This window comes from Plectropomus leopardus, chromosome 15, assembly GCF_008729295.1.
Source record: "Plectropomus leopardus isolate mb chromosome 15, YSFRI_Pleo_2.0, whole genome shotgun sequence".
NCBI classification, from domain to species: domain Eukaryota; kingdom Metazoa; phylum Chordata; class Actinopteri; order Perciformes; family Serranidae; genus Plectropomus; species Plectropomus leopardus.
In genome coordinates, this window is record NC_056477.1 from 27,174,902 (window position 1) to 27,192,925 (window position 18,024).

The window sequence follows — 18,024 nt, forward strand, 5'->3', positions numbered from 1 at the left end:
GTAGTAACAGTCTTACATCCATTAAAACTCACGTTTTGTGGCCATAAGCACAACAGCAACTGTACTTTTTTGCAGCCAATGACCTGCAACAGGGGGAGAGAGGTTGGGATTTTGATGAGCTGAAGCATAAAATTCACAATAAACCTGAGATGGTGATGGGTTTCTCATCTCCCGTAAACAACACGATATAAATTGTGTTCGGAAGGAAGGTATGAGCTGCTTAGACATGTAGCTGGGGTTGACTATAAAGGGATGTCCTGACTCTGCATGTCGCTGCAACACTTAGCACCCAATTCAACGGGTTTGGCCCTTGAGCTCTTAATCCTAATATTATGAAGGCTTTATTGTGTTGGGTTTTTTTTTTATTTTTGGTTGCTCATAACTCTCTTTCTCTGTAACTCTTATTGCACAGAGCCATGTGTCATTGAAGGAAACATCTCTTTGATCTAGGTTAGATGATTTGCAACTTGTGGTCTATTCGGTAAATGTAGTAAGTACCATTTTCAAAACATGCATTTTACTTGTAAGAGAGTATTTGCACAGCTTGGTAGTAGTACTTTTACTAGTTTTTTCTAAAGTAAAGGATCTCAATACTACCACCACTGACCAGAGCTCTGTTATATCCCTGATTCAGTTAACAGTTCACGTGACCACCTCTGATCCCCAGGTGATTACCTATATGTCAAAGAAGTACCTCCTCATTATGACACCAACAAAACCGAAATATATTAAAAGAAAGGGGGGGGACAGAAGAAATAATAAAAGGAAGTGATACAGGAAAAACACGAATTACCTGTCTTCTTCGAGAAAAAAATGACTTTCTGTACGTCTATTCACCATAATTATATGCTTCGGGCTCTCCCTTCTGGTAAGATTAGAGTTGCTTGCCGGAAATTACGTAATCATATTTTCAAAATATTTTGTGTTGGAATTTATCTAAAAATATTGACCCTCTGTGTTGTCTTATATGTTTTGTACTGGATGTAATTACTGTTTATATTCGTTAAAATTACACGCCTCTGTTAAATTAAGTGACTCCGTTTTTCATGTCCTGTTCAGATCACGTTTACTCTGAAAGACCCAGACCGGAAGTTATCCTGTTGTTTGTCCTCGCGGAACACGCGCGAAGGAAATTGAGTCGCTAACGTGAGTGTGAAGAAAACAGCAAAGTAGACAAAGTTAGGAAGTCGTTTTATTTCGTCTGAAAGCTTTTTTTTATTGTAATAGCAAGCGCTGGGCCCTTTAACCGTGCCGGTTGAGGTCGCAGTAGCAACTAAGGTGTAACTTTTTATCTTTAAACGCCCATGTGTTTATGTTTTTAGTATTGTTAGCCAGCTAGCCAAGCACAGCTAACTTTACCGGTAACTACAAACAACGTCGAAGTCTGAAGCTAGGTTGTACTTTAAAAAACGGTGTGAGTTTGCCGTTTTGTTGTCGTTAGTTAGAGAGAAAGCGTAGGTTTGTTGCAACAGTTGGTGTTGGTAGCAGCCGGTGGGAATGTCAGCTCCTCTGGCGTTACATGGACGCAGAAGTCATGAAGGGTCAAACTTACCGGACAGCGACTCAGAGGAAGAGGTATGTTTACTTTCATGTTCCCAAAGCTTTCTTCAACTTCATTCAAAACGAGACGTCTTTTTTAACTTAGTTCTCTTCCAGACAACTCACATCAATACCCTGCGTCTTTGAGCTGTCCTACTTATTTAAATGAAACATGTACTAACTGAAACCAACTCGGGGGCTTAGTTACACATAGTATTCCCTTTTATCCAGACTTTGAGGTAAACGTGTGTTTATGTCATGTAGATTCAGCTGTATGGCTTTTTTATATCTGTAAGCACCGACTGTCATTTGTTGTTTTTCCTACAGCCCAAGCTCCCCCTCAATCAGTTCTATCCTTACATCCGCTGTGCCCTTTGCTGCGGCTTCCTCATCGATGCCACTACCATCACAGAGTGCCTGCACACATGTGAGTTATAACTTTCCCCCTACTGCTGTCCTCACAGGACCTGAGAGCTTTCAATGAGTTTCTCATGAACTTTGTGGTCAGTTTGATACCTACTTTCGTGCCACTAAATGCAAATTATCCCTTTGAAATCTGAGAAAATTGGCTAGATTTTTTTTTCAAAAACATGGGAAAAATGTTATGACCAACAGAAGAAGTAATGATCAATAAATAAATAAATAAATAATAGCAAGAAACTGTTTTTTTTTTAAAAAAAAGGATGAAAAAAACCCCAAAGAAATGACCTGTTAAACTACCCAAAAATGATAACAATTCTGTAACAGATTGCTGTAAATGCAAATTATGTTAATTAGAAATATAGTTTTTCCCCCCAAGTTTTTGCCTTTCCCCCCTAGCATTTTAAAATAAATGTCTACTAATGGTCTACTAATGTCTTGCAAAATGTGGAAATATTTTGCCAAGTTGCTCCTTGCTTTTTTCCCATGGGCTCTAACCTAGTCTGACATCAGTTTTCTTGTGCTGCTTCCAGACATCTTTTACAATCATTGAAATGTTTTGTGTCAGTAAACTGGTTTGATGTTTTTCAAAACATGGAAAAAAGGCAATCCATCTGGTAATGAAATGTACAGCAAATTGCAAAAAAAAGTAAAAAGTGACCAGAAATTGACCTAAAATTAATCCAATAATAATACAAAAAAGAGAGAGAAAATACCTACAGAATTATCAAATGAGTGGAAAATTATCAAGAAAATGAATGTTATGATTATTGTTATTATATATTTAAAATTAGGTTATATAAATATATATTTATTATTAATAGTTATTATTTTCAGTTAAGATTGCAAAACATACTGCTCAAGAAATGTTCACAGTGCTAAAATATTTTCATTCCATTTAATGGATTCTTACCAAAAAATGTGCATGTGTTTGTGTTATGAAAATAATTTTGGCGGGTAGTAAATAGTTATAAGGTGTCAGATATTAATATATTGGCCTTTAGAGTCCATTTTAAATTAATTCTGCTATGTATCATACATAAGGTCCTGACTGTGTCTTACATTGTGGTGTGTTTTCTCTTCGCCAAGTTTGCAAAAGCTGCATCGTGAAGCACTTTTTCTACAGCAACAGGTGTCCCACTTGCAGCATTGTAGTCCACCAGACACAACCACTGTACAACATCAGGTAGGTTTCTTAATTCTTGATATGATATGTTTCCTGTTAGATGAATAGTTGGTTGTTAACCAAAGAGGAAAAAGTATTAACAAGTGTGGTAAAACATCACATAACTATAATGAAAAGTTGAAGAAATGCAACAACTTTCTTGTACATGTAGTCAGTTTATTGTCAAAACCCTGACATTTTGGGATGATCAGTTCAAAATATGAGGTGTGAAAATTTCTGAATTTAGATCTATGATAAAGCAGTCATTTTTAACCTCTTCTTCTGATTTCCTGCAGACCTGACAGACAACTGCAGGATATCGTTTACAAAATGGTTCCTTTCCTGGAAGAGTGTAAGTAAAATATGCTCATATGTAGTTTAACATAGTCATGTGACATTTTCTGTTTGAACTCTAAGGTGACCTCATTTCTTTTTGTTTTGTCTTTTACCACAGTGGAAAGAGAACAAATGTGTAAATTCTACAAAGAGAGAGGGCTGGAGGTGCCGAAACCAGGTAACAGTTCAGTCAAAGGAGTTTGGGTAAACAGCCTTGAGGCAGTGCAGGTGGACGCTTGTGATCCAGTGTGTGTAATGTAACATATCATATTCAACAATCTTTCTGTGCACATACGCAGCATATTGAAATATTTAGCTAAAATATTTGCAGTGTTATTCGCACAGTGTAGATAAGCTATCAAATATTATATAACATGATCACATTTAACACAGTGTTTGGGACCTGAATGACTCTGCACCGTTCTTTGTTAATGAGTCACAAATTAGTCTTCTCTTAATGCTGTGTCACCTTTGGCCGGTCAGTATTTTTGACAACAAAACATAACAAAGTTGAATCATACTGTCATCGGGTCGACTTATATTGGTTTTTCACTGCCAATACCGATTATTAGTAGTTAACGAGACACTTACTGATTTGGAACTGATATGCATTTACATTTACAATAAAAATGAAAATCTTTCTATCATTATTTAGAATTTGGAATATAACAAACTCCAACACAAAACTTTATTTAAATGCCTTTACATAATGTTTAATTAAAACTGAAACTTTCAACATCAAATACAGCAAGTTCCCAACAACTTTTTTTTTTAATAAATTCAATTGAAAATTTAAATTAAAACAAATAAAAATAGCTGTCTGAGGTTTTACAAAGTAAAGGTTCCTTAGTTAATTCATTTTATTAGCAGTCATGCCACAAAATGCCAGATATCAGCCCCAATAATCGGCCAGTTAATCTGTCGACCTCTAGTAGGACTGGACAAAAGAACAAATTACCCTTTTCCCTCTTTTTTTTGAATAAGAGGAAAAAAAACACTAACTAACCCACAACGTTCAGTTTTTGGTTTGTATATGCAGAATGTTTTTGACATTTTAACTTCAGTTTTTTCATTTTGAAGTTATTCAACTGGAGGTTCAAATTTTGGGATTTTCTACAGAGATTGAGAGTTTGTCACTCAAGCAGTTTCCTCTTACTGGCTTTGCAGTGGTGGCCTCCCCTCCGGGTCCAGCTGTGTTAAAGAGACAGAGGAAGGAAAACATTCCTCAGTCTGTCTTCACCATTCCTCCTGAGCTGGATGTGTCTCTGCTGCTGGAGTTTGTGGGGTAAGGATCTGATGCTGATGCTGGGCAGTTCTTTGTCCAGCCATAGTTAGAGATGTATTGGCTATGGATAAGCATTCTTGGACTCTTCATTAGTTAATTAGCCACACCTTGTGACAGGTTGATATGGAGAAGGTTCAGCCTCTGGTGTTTTGAGACAGAGTCATACAACAGAGCATTTGGCTTCTTTTCTTTTCTTATTTCTCAGTGTGATGTTGAAATGCAAACATTTTGCCGACTTTGGAAGGAGAACAGCCAACATGTTCTCGCTGTGTATTTTTGTTGTCTCTTTCCGGTGGTCTATCAGGCAATATTCACAGCAGACATTGCAGTAAAAGCACAGGTGTAAATAATAAGAATAGCTCTGCACCTACTAGTCATACTTCTAAGTCAGCATGCACAATACCAGGACCTTTGAACTCTCCTGAAATGGAACACAGCCATTATTAATGACACCTGTGCATTTGCAGCTGTGACATGTTCCAAAATCTTTTCAGAAAACACGACATGTTGTGTACTCTATGTCCCAAGTTCAGTATGAAGTAGCAGCACGGTAACAGTCAGGATAAAACAAAAACCTGCAGGTTAACTGCTGTTACTTGGCTTTGTGTCTCAGGTGTAAATCATCTTCTAAGTAGCAGTCAGTGAACCACTGCTGTGCTCCAGTGTCTAAAGAGAGGTAACCAACTCTCGTTAAGAGAAAGGGACTTTGATTTTGGTCTGTAGACATAAATAGGACACTCCTGGTGACTGTGTCTTCTGCTTTGGGGAAAATGTGCAACGCAGTTTGAAGCAGTGAATGAATTTACAATGTAGTTACACAGATGTGCCACTAGATGGCCCCACTGTCCTAAATTAACTGTTTCCTGGTACCAAACAGTTCTCCTAACTTTATATTAACTTCTGTTCTGTTTGCAGGGCTGAAGAGGGCATCAACAACTATAAGGTAATTACTTCACATGTTTATTTGTAGATATTTAGATCATTGTATTAAAGAAATGTGATACAGTATGTTCCACTCTGTGCTGCTCAGCCGTTAGAGAGGCGCTACGTTCGTGTGTCGGGTGAGGCCACTGTCCGCCACGTGGAGCTGTTCATCAGGAGGAAGATGGAGCTGAGCTCGACCTGCCAGGTGAGTCTGCGAGGCTTACAGCTAATGAGTCCACAAGGTGACATGACCATAGTCTTGATCCTGATTGTTGCTTTAGACAGACTTGGCAGCAGGACAGCAAAGGAAGCTGGCATGGCAGCACAGTGTAGGCGTGCACGGTGATCAGGGTCATGCTGGTGTATGTAAGTGAGTGGGTGCCTTTACGGATTAGAAGAGAGCACTTTTGTAATGGTCAAGAGTTTTTCAAACTGGTGTGCAGCCACGAAGCATATGTGAACTATATACCTTAATGCACACTAATGTCCAAACTTTTGGGAAACACAGTTATTTCCCGGTGTTTGTGCACATCAACTCTTACAAATCAACAATAGATTTTGCAATTTAAAACTTTTAAATTCATTTGAAAAGATGATTATATCCTTGTCATGATACCTTGCATAAAATCAAATGGATTATGTGTTAGTCACATGATTAATGAATTGCAAAGCGACTGCTGAGGTGACAGCTGACATATTGCGGTGCCACTAGATTCAGTGTGGACCCAGCATTGTGAAGAAGCAAAAGTATTCACGCACATTCAGTATAAACTTGGAGCAGCAGCTGAACCAAACAAGTGAAACGTTAAAAAAAAAATGGCTCCCTTGCAGCAGGGTTATCCAGTTACCGCTTATTGAATGCACCAAAGTGACGCTTTGAGCAAAGTGACGTTTCGAGTCATCAGCCTGATGATTGTGCATTAAATAAATGGTAATTGGAACCTGGTGTTATGTCAAAGTCAGCCCTATCCAAAAGATGCAGCATAAAAAATACTTACAAAAACATGAGCAGAGCACCAAGCAGCAAGTGAGGAATGCACATATGTAAATAAGAGACACAAAACAATAGCATATTGACTACAAGCAGAGCCCAACATAGAGGGGTCAGCTGCTCGGGTCAAAACTCAGCAGGGTGTCTGCATCTAGAGGACAACAGACAACCTTAATCTGATTATAATCAAATAATCAGTGATGATAGCACATGTTGGTCACAGAGCAGTAAACATGCTGGACGAGAAGGCTCATCATTCAAAGTCGTAGTGTTACAATCTGAAGTGTCAGAGCGCAGACGAACAAATATTAAAGCACGGTCAGTTTGACAGTGTTCAGGTGTTAATGTGTTTTGTGTTTACTAACACTTGAACAAGGATTAGTAGCTTATGTTGATTTCCTGGCTTCACTCTGCTGTGGGCTGTCTGGGGAGGACAGAGAGGGCTGATGAAGGCCCACTGTCCATTGTAGCAGAGGTCACAACAGTTGTGTAACGCATACCTTCAAGTTAGGAATGTCAGTTTTGTTTGATTTTGCTTTTGTACCTATTAACTCGTAACCAACTGTTTTTTTTTTTTTTAAAGAAAAAACTAGAAATACCGCCACGCCTCTGCGCACCACTCATGCTGCACTTACATTACAACCGTTTGTGAAAACATAATGCATCCAGAAGTTTTAAATCTGCCATTCTTCTTTGAAACCGTGGCCAATCACCTCCCAGAAATCCCTCATATGTGGCTGCTCTCACGTATAATGGGGTGGAAACCTGCCTGTTGTACTCGTGGGCTGCTCAGCTCTGTCTTATTGAATCTGGGCTGCAGTTGTTTTTGAAGTGTTTGTGTGTGTCCCACAGGTGGATGTGGTTTGTGGAGATCACCTCCTGGATCACTACCAGTCCCTCAAAGACATACAGAACTCAGTGGGTGAAGAGGCGCTACAGGTAAACTCCACACAAACACTGAAAGGAACAATCTACAATTTCAGTGATGAGAATTTGGTTGAAGGATTGCTCTAGAGTGATCCTGTTGGTTTCTGTGTTGCTTCAGGATGGTCTGCTGGTGCTCCACTTCGGCCTGGTCCTGCCCTCGTAGTCTTGAAACGTGGATGTTACAAACTCCTGAGGAGATGGACTGTATTTTCGGACTTTGTTTCTCTTCATGGGACTCATAATGTGGAGTCAAATTTTTAACAGGTACTCCACAGCTGTCTCGGCTGTGATTTTGCTGGATCTGCTTACATTTGATAAAAGTTCAAACTGTTCACACTGTCAACCTCCAGGATCACCATTTTTTATTCAGGACATCCCATGTGTCTGCTGTAATGCTGGACACAGGTGACATATATTTGAGTGAAAATGACAAACACCCAGTCTTACTGCCAAGATGTTCCACGTGCTTCCACTGCACACAAGAATGTGACTGCTGCTGTAGATAAAACTTATAAAACGTCTCAAACTTTGTAGCCGTATGTCTGTGAAGCTGCATCAGTCTAGTTTACCCATCTTTATGGAAACCAGGGACTGATATCTTAATTTGTTTTCTATTTATGATCTCAAGGGCTGGGTGCGATTTTAGTTTAAACAGCTTCAAACAAAAATACTACCAAAGGTCTGTGTGTGTGTGTGTGTGTGTGTGTTTTATGGAGCTTAAGATTAACACCCTGTTTTTAAGTACAGCTTGCTTCTTCTCTGATTTACACGTTTAATTTAAGAGTGTTTGTAAAGACTGTCTGCTGGTGTAAATTCATGCGTTTGACTTAATTAAACCCGCTTTCAGTACAACTCAGAGGAGTAATTTAACGGGAGTTTTATGAATATGTTTTGATAGGGTTTGTTAAAAATACTGTTCTTACTTGCTTTGTCAGAAAGAATAAAAAAAATGACTGCACAACTGAAATAATTCATCCATTTTTTCCTGTTTTTTATTCAAGTGACCTAGATTAAATATAAAAAAAATATGAAAATATAATTAAACTGGAAACAGCTATCACCCTTTGATATCACAGGAATGCAGCATAAGCTGACTTGCATATGAAATCAGAAGAAACAGTTGGTCACTTTTGTCATTTTATTTATTGCATTATTTGAACCAACAGTCTTCCAGTAATGTATACCTTGAGACTAAAGCCAGGTGTTCAGTGCAAACACTCGGATTACACGTATTATTTGATGCATTTTCATAACTAAAGCATTGTGTACATGGTAATACTCCATGATCTAGAATCTATCTGGTTATTTTATTGAGGGAAAACAAAAATTAGACAGGTGATACAGTTTTGACTAACTTCACAGGTTGTTGAAAACAAGCTGAAACAACAGAGAAATGGAACTACGCTAACATTTGGTGTCTTTCTCTAAAGAAAAGTAAATTGATTCCCAGACCCTTCAACACCTGGTGACATATTTACTACAATATTTGCAACATGTTTATTTCCTCTGGAGATGTACAAAACATTTGATTAAGATTTTTCAGGGTAGTTGGTTTGGTGTTGACGATTAAACTTTTTATTGTAAGAAAATGTGATCATTTTAGAGATCATCTATATACTGAGACTTCAAGCTCTAATTTTAAAATATACTCTTGGAGTTTCCCTCAAACACAGTATGTGACTATAAACTCAATATATGGTCTCCGGATTTCCCTGCCTGTCTTCCTTCAGTTGTTGGAGTTGATGTCTGCCTCGTCTTTGTCCTCACCGCTCTCCTTGAAGCTTTCCTTCGTGGCCCCATCTTTCTCCCTCTTGCTGCTCCTGGAGGAGCCGGGGGAGGCTCGAGTCTGGTAGCTGATGCTGGAGGCACCAGCACTGAACGACATCCCTGAGTTAAAGTGAGTCTCCTCGCCCTCCAGCAGTTTCCTCATAGGACCAAAGGAAACATATGTCAGACTGGACACAGACTAAAAACACCTCACAAAGCTTAAATACTGTATGTTTAATGAGTCTACTTCTCAAGAAATTGTTCAGTTTGTCCTTTAATGCAATCAGCACCTGTAGGCGGCTATCTCAATGTCCAGGGCCATCTTGACGTTGAGCAGGTCTTGATACTCTCTCAGGTGTTGAGCCATCTCACCCTTCAGGTTCCTCAGCTCGGTATCCAGGTGGCCAATAGTGTCCTGGTATATTGAAAATAAGAAAAAAGAGTATATTAAGAAAGTATTTGAGTATAACAGTTTCTTGAGTAAATTAGCTTAATTAGCATTTATTTGGTTCAGGCACAGTTCATCCCCAAATCAAAAATACATGTTTTTACTCCTACCCGTAGTGGTATTTATTAGTCTGTTAGTGTTGGAGATATCAGCCGTAGAGATGTCTGCCTTCCCTCCAATTTATCTAGCGCTAAATCCTGCCCTCGAACGCCATGAGCCGTTCACATTTCACACAATGTACTCGGACATCCTGCTATAAAACAAACCTCCACAGAAAAGCATCAGAAATTTTGATTTTCCTGCAGTTTTATTTAAATGTATGCTTTAAAACTGGTAAAATGATGTGCATGAGGTAAACGCAACACTGATACAAGGTATGCTTTAGAGGCTAGAGAACGGAGTGTGTTTTATCCCTTTCCATGTCTCATTTGAATTAAGCAGCTCAACATAAAGATGATAAACAAGGATGTCTACATTTGTTATAAGGTAAGGCAACATATTGTTAGCAAAATTTCCTGTAAAGCGACAACAATATATAACCTAATACATTATGTTGGCAAACTTTGCGAGGTAACGTTAGCTTAAGTTACGTAATAGCCGCTAACGTTATGGCTAACTTTAGCTTTGTAACGTTAGCTCATCATGTCATCTGTTCAACTAAGTCTGAGTATTTTTGTTCTTTGACAATTGAACATCAGTGTTAAGTGTAGCAAAAGTTTGTAGTTAAAGCTAACTCAACTGAAAAACCATTAACGTTGGCTATTACAAAGAAAGCAAAGGCTTCCTAACACCACGGCATAGTGAAGACCCTTTTGATGGCTTCTGTTTGAAATAAGGAGCTTCTGTCCTCAAAAGTTCTGTATAGCATCTTAGGGTATGTCACTGATACCGACAGCCGCCATTGTTAGTTTAGGCAGCGTGCAGATTGTTTTGACTGAGTGAGCTGAGGGGGCGAGGCCCTCGAATTGTGGTTCTCAAATCGCCAGAAAAAAACATTTTAATAACTCAACAGCAATGCCTTTTTTTTCCAGGAATCATGACCTGTTTCCTCAAGATAATCTAAAGACCTTGTTGATTAGGAAACTATTTTTTCATTCTATCAAACTACAACCGTATCACAGCGCAGAAGGAAGGCGCATCTACTGCTAGCTCACCTAGCACCACTGAGCTAGCTAACATCCACGAGGGCTGAACTGTAATGTTAGCTAGCACAGGGGTGTGAGGTGAGCTAGTAACAAAGTTGTTCCCTCATGAAACTGCTCATAAGGCCTGTGGATTATCTTAAGTAACCAAGTCACAATTTCTGGTAAGAGACTTTGCTGTTGAGTTTATAAAAATGTATTTTTTGGGGGTTGCCTAGTAGCTCGGTGGATGGAGTAGGTGCCCCATGACTACTAGCCCCAGTGGCTGCGGGTTCACTTCTGGCTCATGGCCCTTTGCTGCATGTCATCTCTCCCCATTTCATTCTGTCCTATTACAGAAAGGCAAAAAGCCAAAAAATATATAAAAAAAACAACAAACATTTGAGCGATTTGAGCACCACAAGTCAAGTGCCGTAATTGGAGAGAAGGTAAACATCCCTATGGCTGATATCGTCAACACTCGGCAACTCACACCAAAACAGTCTAAATTGGTAAATAGCACTACGAGTGAGAGAAAAAATATGAATGATTGATTTTGGGGTGAACTGTCCCCTTAAATGTGAACAAAATCATAGAGTACATGAAGCTATTTGCTGCATGAAATGGTAGGAAGTCTTTAAGTCTAAATGTATGCAAATTTGCTTTTGCAACTTTGGTTACCATTTTAGCATGTTTCCTATTTTACCTCTAAAACCTTTTTAACAGGTTGCCCATTAAAATGAATATTTAACTCGTTATCTTCAAAGCCCTGGATGTAGCCTGTTTTAATGGTACAGGCTTTTCTTTCCTCAAAGGAATACAATAGCCTTTGGGCTTAGCTGTATGTTCTCTAAAAAGCCAGTGAAAGCAGATGGCCTTCCGGTATCCAATTTAGCAGGTTAGAGGTTAATCTAATCGGCACGCAGGGCCAATTCACTAAGAACTATTTCAGTAAGTCTCACAGTCGGGGAGCCTCGTTAAAGTGACTGGCACACACGAAAGGTCATGTTTTGACTTTAGACCTTCAACCTAAATTAGACGATCTTGACACGAAATTTTCAAACTTGCTTAAAGAAAGACCTAAAGAAAGTCTTTTGAGACGGGACAATAACAGGCAGGATTTCTTTATCGCCACTATTTCAAATGTAGATTTTGTCCTTGCAGCCATTTTTTGTGTGAATTTGCTGATTCTGCTTTTTGCTGTTAAATCAAACAGCTTTGACATTTTGGGAAATATGTTTAGTCCCCTTGTTGCTGCAAATTAGATGAGAAGATTGGTACAATTCTCATATCTGTCTAGAGAAAATGAAGCTACAACCAGCAGTCGGTTAGCATAGCTTAGCACAAAAACTGGAAACCAGGCTCACAGGAAGTGCGCCAATCTTTGAAGCTAATGCTCTTAGTGACCAAATAGTGGAATTACAACTTCCGGATACATAACATGAGGCTATTGGGCCTACAAAGGCTTTTTCACATTGACTTACATTTGGAAAGAGATGTCTGTAAATATGTAGGTACATTTCTTTGAGTGTCACAACAATCACAAAATGACTTGTTTCACTGTTGGGATTTGGACTATTTGGTCCGATAACGTTTCAAAAGTCTAAAGGAATGATTTTATCCCCAATCAAGTTAGCAGAGGGCTAAACTGTAAGTTGGCCCTTTGGCTTGTGATAATCTGTAGTGTGCTTGCTCCATGTACCAAATGATGCAGAAAATATGATATAAGATATAAGTGGAACTATTTTGGCTTCATGCACCATTGATCAACTTTTGAGGGAATGAAGGGGGTCTCGTCCCCAACGCTGTATCCACTTGTCCTTACACATCCACACAGGGAGCAAGGAAACTGCTAGCCTGACTCTATCCAAAGGTAATGCCTGCTGATCAGCCCCTCTAAAGCTCACCCAGTAACATGATGGATAGCCAATTTTGTTTGAGAACTTACTTCGTAGCCAAACTTGGGCCCATATAGGGACCTCTAAAATGGCGGGAGAATTTCACTCAAAGAGCGTATGACTTATTGTTTTAAATTCTAAGATGCTTAGTTTGCTGGATTCTTTGCGTCGACTCTGTCCTTGACATATAAAGGTTGGGGGTTCCCTGCTGTGGACAGTTAGCTAACAGCTTTACTCAAGCTGTGACATAATTCAAGAGGAACTTGACCCTAAGATCTGCTCCCATCAAATCCTATTATTCCACTGAGTTGTAGACAGAAATGACCTCCACACATACTGTGCCAGCAGGTCTGCAGCAGGTGACTGGGCATTTTTCCAGCACACTTGAACAGTAGTTGTTTCAGCTTGGTCCATTAACAATTCTCGTGCGTAATGTCTTCATTTCCAAGGACTGTATCTTTTAATGTATTACTGCCTGTTCAATAATTTGCTTTTGACCTTTCTCTGCCGGCCTATTTATCAATTATTAGGTCTACATCATTAATTTTGTATAAAGTTATATGCTGTTCAAATAGTGTTAGTGTATTTCCACAGAATAATTTTGTCACCACAACTTTGTATGCTATGACATTTTGGTGTATTTCTATGTAAAATATTAGTTCATACATACTTGGAAGTTTGCTCACAAAATGATCATACATATATCAGTTACTTATCCTGTGTTATGCTGAATTTGTAAGAAACACATGCCTCCACAGTTAACAAAGAATCCAAAAGTTGAGAAACTTGGAGTAAAAGGGGTCCACGTTTACCAAAAGCAAAACTATATCAAAAAGTGTACAAACTCTAACACAACTTGTGCAGTATAATCAAAGTGTCCAACTTTACTGTTAGATATGAATGTGTTAACCGCCTGGTACAAAAAACAAAACAAGCGGTTTTAGTTTCTAAAGCAACTGAATTTTTGTATAATCCACCCGTTTAAGTGTTTTTAAGGCTTAAAGGGGTGGGGCCACTTTGAGTGACAATTGGGTGCCGTTTGCTGACAAGCTGCTACCACAGTGACAGCTTTTGTAAGGTAATGCAAATGTGGCGTAACCCCAGATCGACTGAATTCACGCATAGCCAAAGCTGTCAGTAGTTAAGTGTGTTTTCAGTTCATGAAAGTGAACTGTAAGGTTTGCTTACCAGAAAAGGCTTTTGTTTGGTTGTAAAATACCCTCTATGGATTCTAATATTAACTTTTTTCTGCCAAATACATTTTGTTTCAATAGTTTTAAACCTGTTTTCACTTGTGAAAATTAATGTTAGCATTATCGATGTTAACCATAGCTATAGGCTAAATAAAACTGTGCTAACCATCCTAGCAGCTAGCATTAGGGTTATCTCCACCCTCCTGTCCAAATATGGTCACTTCTTGTTTAAGATGCTAATGGCCAAAATGCCAAACTTAAGACATCAAAATGGTCCAGTGAAATGAGTCCCCAAAGAAATGAGTGATGTGATAGTGGCTACATCCATTGTTTTATAGAGTCTATGGATGTTCATTTCAGCTCGACTCAATGGAATGGACAAGAAGAGTTCAAATGCTTGCCCAGGCGCAATACTTGTATGCACGGCCACCTTTAACCCCGGTTCATAATTTTTAAAAATGTTTTTCTTCTGTTTTTGAATCTGTTCAACTTGATGGAAAAATAAGGTTTTCTTCACAAATTTAATGTTATTTAAGTAACTGATATACAAATGATCTTTTAGTGGAAAAAGAAAACCTTTAAAAGGTTACATCACCCAAAGAGCTGTATCTAAAATAGCATTCTATTGCCACTTGTTGTATCTGGCAGTGGGGATAGCAATGTTTGTTTTGTTTTTTTTTATTAGGGCCAATGCTACCACTAAGGACACCGGAATCACTGTCCTTGTTTATTTTCCTCTGGGAAATTGGAGGTTTTCAGTAACATTGAGGGAAATAATATTCTACAATTACAACTTTTGCATATTTTAGGGTGATTCAAGTATTTATAGACCCAGTATTTTTCCACTATGATTCAGTATTTCTCCAGAAGTTATTTCCTAGTGGCGTCTGGCTTTGAAATAGCACACAGATGTTAATATTTAGAACAGTAAGGCTTTATTTGATCCAAATTAGTGAAGACAATTCTTCATAAATTAATCTGAATACTTGCCTGCAGGGCTGCTACTTCAGCATTGTGTCCGTCCTCCATCTCTGCGATCTGCCTCTCCAGAGACTCGTTGGCGCCCCTCAGGGTCTCTATCTCAATGGTCTTGGACTGCAGCTGCCTCCTGAACTCACTGATCTCCTCCCTGCTGGCCCTCATGGCCTCGTTGCTCCTGGTGGCTTGCTCGCTGAGGCTGGCAAATTTGCTCTTGTACCACTCCTCGGCCGACTGCAGGTTTTTGGAGGCGATGGACTCGTACTGGTTGCGGATCTCCTTCAAAGCCGAGGTGAGGTCCGGCTTGGCAAGCTCAAGCTCCACGGAAACCTGCTGCTCCTCCATCATGCTGCTCAGCTCCTGGATCTCCTCATCGTGCACTTTCCTCAGGAAGGAGATTTCGTCCATCAGCGACTCCACGCGGCGCTCCAGGTCCAGGCGAACGGCTGTAGCGTCATCCACATCCTTCCTAAAGGATCTCAAGGTCTGCTCGGCTTCCTCGCGTGCCCTCGCCTCCTCATCATACTTCACACTGAGCTTCTGAAATGAGACATGGGAGGACGGGAGACGAGGGGCGTCACCAAGGTAAAAAAAATTACACCTCCTTATCCCTTTCAAACTATCCAGTTGTTTTACCTGCAGCTCGTCCTCCATATTGTTCCTCTGGATCAGGATGCGGTTCTTGTCTCTGCTCAGCTCCTCCACCTGAGACCGCAGGTCCCTCAGCTCCTGCTGGTAGAGATGAGCGACACGGGAGGGCTCGCCCTGCTTCTGCCGCAGCGTCACCAGTTCCATCTCTAACATCTTATTCTGTTGCTCCAGGTGCCGGACTTTATCAATGAACATGGCAAAGCGATCATTCAGACCCTATACAACAGGATAACACAAAATCCTCTATTAGGTTTCAATGTCAGACGGGCAGACAGGCAGCAAACAAGAGGCGCTGATTCACTTAATCCATAGTTGCTCAAAGTGCGGCCTGCAGGCCAGTGATCATCCACAGTCCATTTCAGTACTTTCACTTTCACAAGCTTACATTAAATACACTACTTGGAACGGCTGGTGGCACCTTGTGAGTGTTTTGGGAATTGCTCCCAGTCATTAGTGCTTGTGCTGTTTGCTTAAGTTAGTGAATTTGGTGCACAACTTGGCACTTAAATGTTGCCATGAGTTGTGTGCAAATTTCCCATGCGGCCCACAATCATATTTCAGCTTCAACTACACTTAAAATCGAAGAAACTCTTAGAACTGAAGAAAGGCATCATATTTCACCTAAATGACAGCCTGATGATTTCTTTTAATACCTGCTGGCATTGCTGTGATGTTAACGGTAGGTCTTCTTCTCTAGTCAAAATTTCAGGGTAAACTCAAATCTGTTTCCTAAACAGCAGACAGCCATATTTGCAAGAGAGCTATTTTTGTCTGCCTCCTCTCTTTGGTATTCTTTGGTCTCAAACATCAAATGTTACTGACGTCAGCTTACAAGCTTTAATGTTATTAATAACACCTGTGCGTTTCCTACCACGACAGGTCAAAAAGAGGCCCATATCTTATGATGGCTCTGTTCCACTCAGCCTTTACGGTTGAGTTATTTAATAGTATGTTTTTGAAGGGCCATTATATTGGTTAAAGGCTTTATAACCACCGACCCAAATAAGACACAAAATTACCTCAAAGCAACACAAAACCACAAAAAGATGCAGAATGACTGCAAAGAGACACAAAATGTCAATAAAAACAGGTTAAAACAAACGAAGAGACAAAAAAAGACTACAATAATACAATAAGACACAAAAGAATTAAGAGACTTAAAATTACCAAGAAAGATGCAAAATGACCTCAAAGAGACGCAAAACCACAATAAGATGCATAACTATTACAAAGAGATACAAAATGACCTTGTAGAGACATGAAATTACCATAAAAGATGCAAAATTGCCACAAAAGGATGCAAAACAACTGCAAACAGATATGAAAGTACAAAAAAGACACAAAGTTGCCTCAAATAGATACAAAACTCCCAAAAGATGCATAACAACTACAAACAGATATGAAATGACAAAAAAAGACACAAAATTACTGCAAAGAGACACAAAACCAAAAAAGGATGCAAAATGGCCACAAAGAGATGCTAAGGAACTACTACTAAGAGGTCTGCTACTACTACTACTACTACTAAGAGATGCAAAACTACCTCAGAGACACAAAACCACAGAAAGATGCATAGAAGAGTCCAATATCAGTCTTCATCTCAGATTAACTGATTTAGTCCTACTCTGTCCAGTTACCTACAAAAACGGGACACTAGAATCAGTAAAAATGTGGACCGTACAAGTTGTTTTAGTGTTGTGAAAATTATAGCTATGGGATAAAATATCCTGGTTGCTGTTGTTGAACCTGAGTTTATCAAAATTTTAATCTAAAATGACAACAGACTCTATAGACCAATCATTTGAAATATTATATATAATTATATAAAGTTTTGGAGTAACTCAAGAGTGAATCATTTGTTCCAACCCGTCACACCCACCTGCAGCTGCTCCTTCTCGTTAGTTCTTATCACTTTCAGTTCATTGTTGACCACGGAGGTCTGGGTCAGGTCGAGGGAGTCGGTGGGCACCGGAGAGTAGGAGGCGGAGCGGCCGACCCGTCGGTACAGGCTCAGGGAGGACGCGCTGTTGCGGGACACAGCCATGGACCGAAGCCCGGGGGAGCCCCGAGGAGAGGAGCTGCCCATGCGAGAGGCCGAGACGGGGAACTTTGGAGAATCCCCGAAAATCTTCCGGTAGGATGACGAGGTGTAACGGTCTCCGTGGCTCATCTTTGCCGTGAGTCAGAGATAAAACTGAGGAGCTTAAAGAGCTTTGCGGGGAGTTTATAGCCCGCAGACTGCAGGTGGAGCGAACCATTTTACGCACGAGGGGATACGACATTTTACGCACGAAGGGACACATCTGTGCAACATTTGTACAGTGGGGTGAAGATGTTAAGTTAGGTTTTGATAGTTTAAGTGTTAAAATAAACAACAATTT

General features: G+C 39.7%; 2 protein-coding genes across 2 annotated transcripts; one reads left to right on the plus strand and one right to left on the minus strand.

Annotated features, from left to right (window-relative positions):
* The first annotated feature begins 1,420 nt into the window (after positions 1-1,420).
* On the plus strand, positions 1,421-8,545 carry pcgf6 (polycomb group ring finger 6). Its single transcript, XM_042502346.1, has 10 exons — positions 1,421-1,575; positions 1,867-1,966; positions 3,049-3,145; positions 3,421-3,476; positions 3,579-3,638; positions 4,628-4,745; positions 5,661-5,688; positions 5,776-5,874; positions 7,513-7,599; positions 7,706-8,545. Exons 1-10 carry the CDS (start codon positions 1,498-1,500, stop codon positions 7,748-7,750), a joined length of 768 nt encoding a protein of 255 aa, XP_042358280.1. The 5' UTR covers positions 1,421-1,497; the 3' UTR covers positions 7,751-8,545.
* A 680-nt stretch (positions 8,546-9,225) lies between these two features.
* On the minus strand, positions 9,226-17,819 carry inaa (internexin neuronal intermediate filament protein, alpha a). Its single transcript, XM_042502347.1, has 5 exons — positions 17,523-17,819; positions 15,629-15,859; positions 15,005-15,532; positions 9,645-9,769; positions 9,226-9,512 (listed from the first exon to the last, which is right to left on the minus strand). The coding sequence occupies exons 1-5, from the start codon at positions 17,811-17,813 to the stop codon at positions 9,314-9,316; spliced, it is 1,374 nt and encodes a 457-aa protein (XP_042358281.1). The 5' UTR covers positions 17,814-17,819; the 3' UTR covers positions 9,226-9,313.
* Between the last annotated feature and the right edge of the window lie 205 nt (positions 17,820-18,024).

What these genes read in the sequence shown, in the direction of transcription:
- pcgf6 (XM_042502346.1), top strand. Translation starts at nt 1,498, where the DNA reads ATGTCAGCTCCTCTGGCGTTACATGGACGCAGAAGTCATGAAGGGTCA. An exon ending in CAACCACTGTACAACATCAG is followed by an intron (nt 3,146 to 3,420) that starts GTAGGTTTCTTA and finishes GATTTCCTGCAG; the next exon opens with ACCTGACAGACAACTGCAGG. An exon ending in AGCTGAGCTCGACCTGCCAG is followed by an intron (nt 5,875 to 7,512) that starts GTGAGTCTGCGA and finishes TGTGTCCCACAG; the next exon opens with GTGGATGTGGTTTGTGGAGA.
- inaa (XM_042502347.1), bottom strand. Translation starts at nt 17,813, where the DNA reads ATGAGCCACGGAGACCGTTACACCTCGTCATCCTACCGGAAGATTTTC. An exon ending in ACGAGAAGGAGCAGCTGCAG is followed by an intron (nt 15,860 to 17,522) that starts GTGGGTGTGACG and finishes CCTGTTGTATAG; the next exon opens with GGTCTGAATGATCGCTTTGC. An exon ending in CTGAAGTAGCAGCCCTGCAG is followed by an intron (nt 9,770 to 15,004) that starts GCAAGTATTCAG and finishes TCAATATACCAG; the next exon opens with GACACTATTGGCCACCTGGA.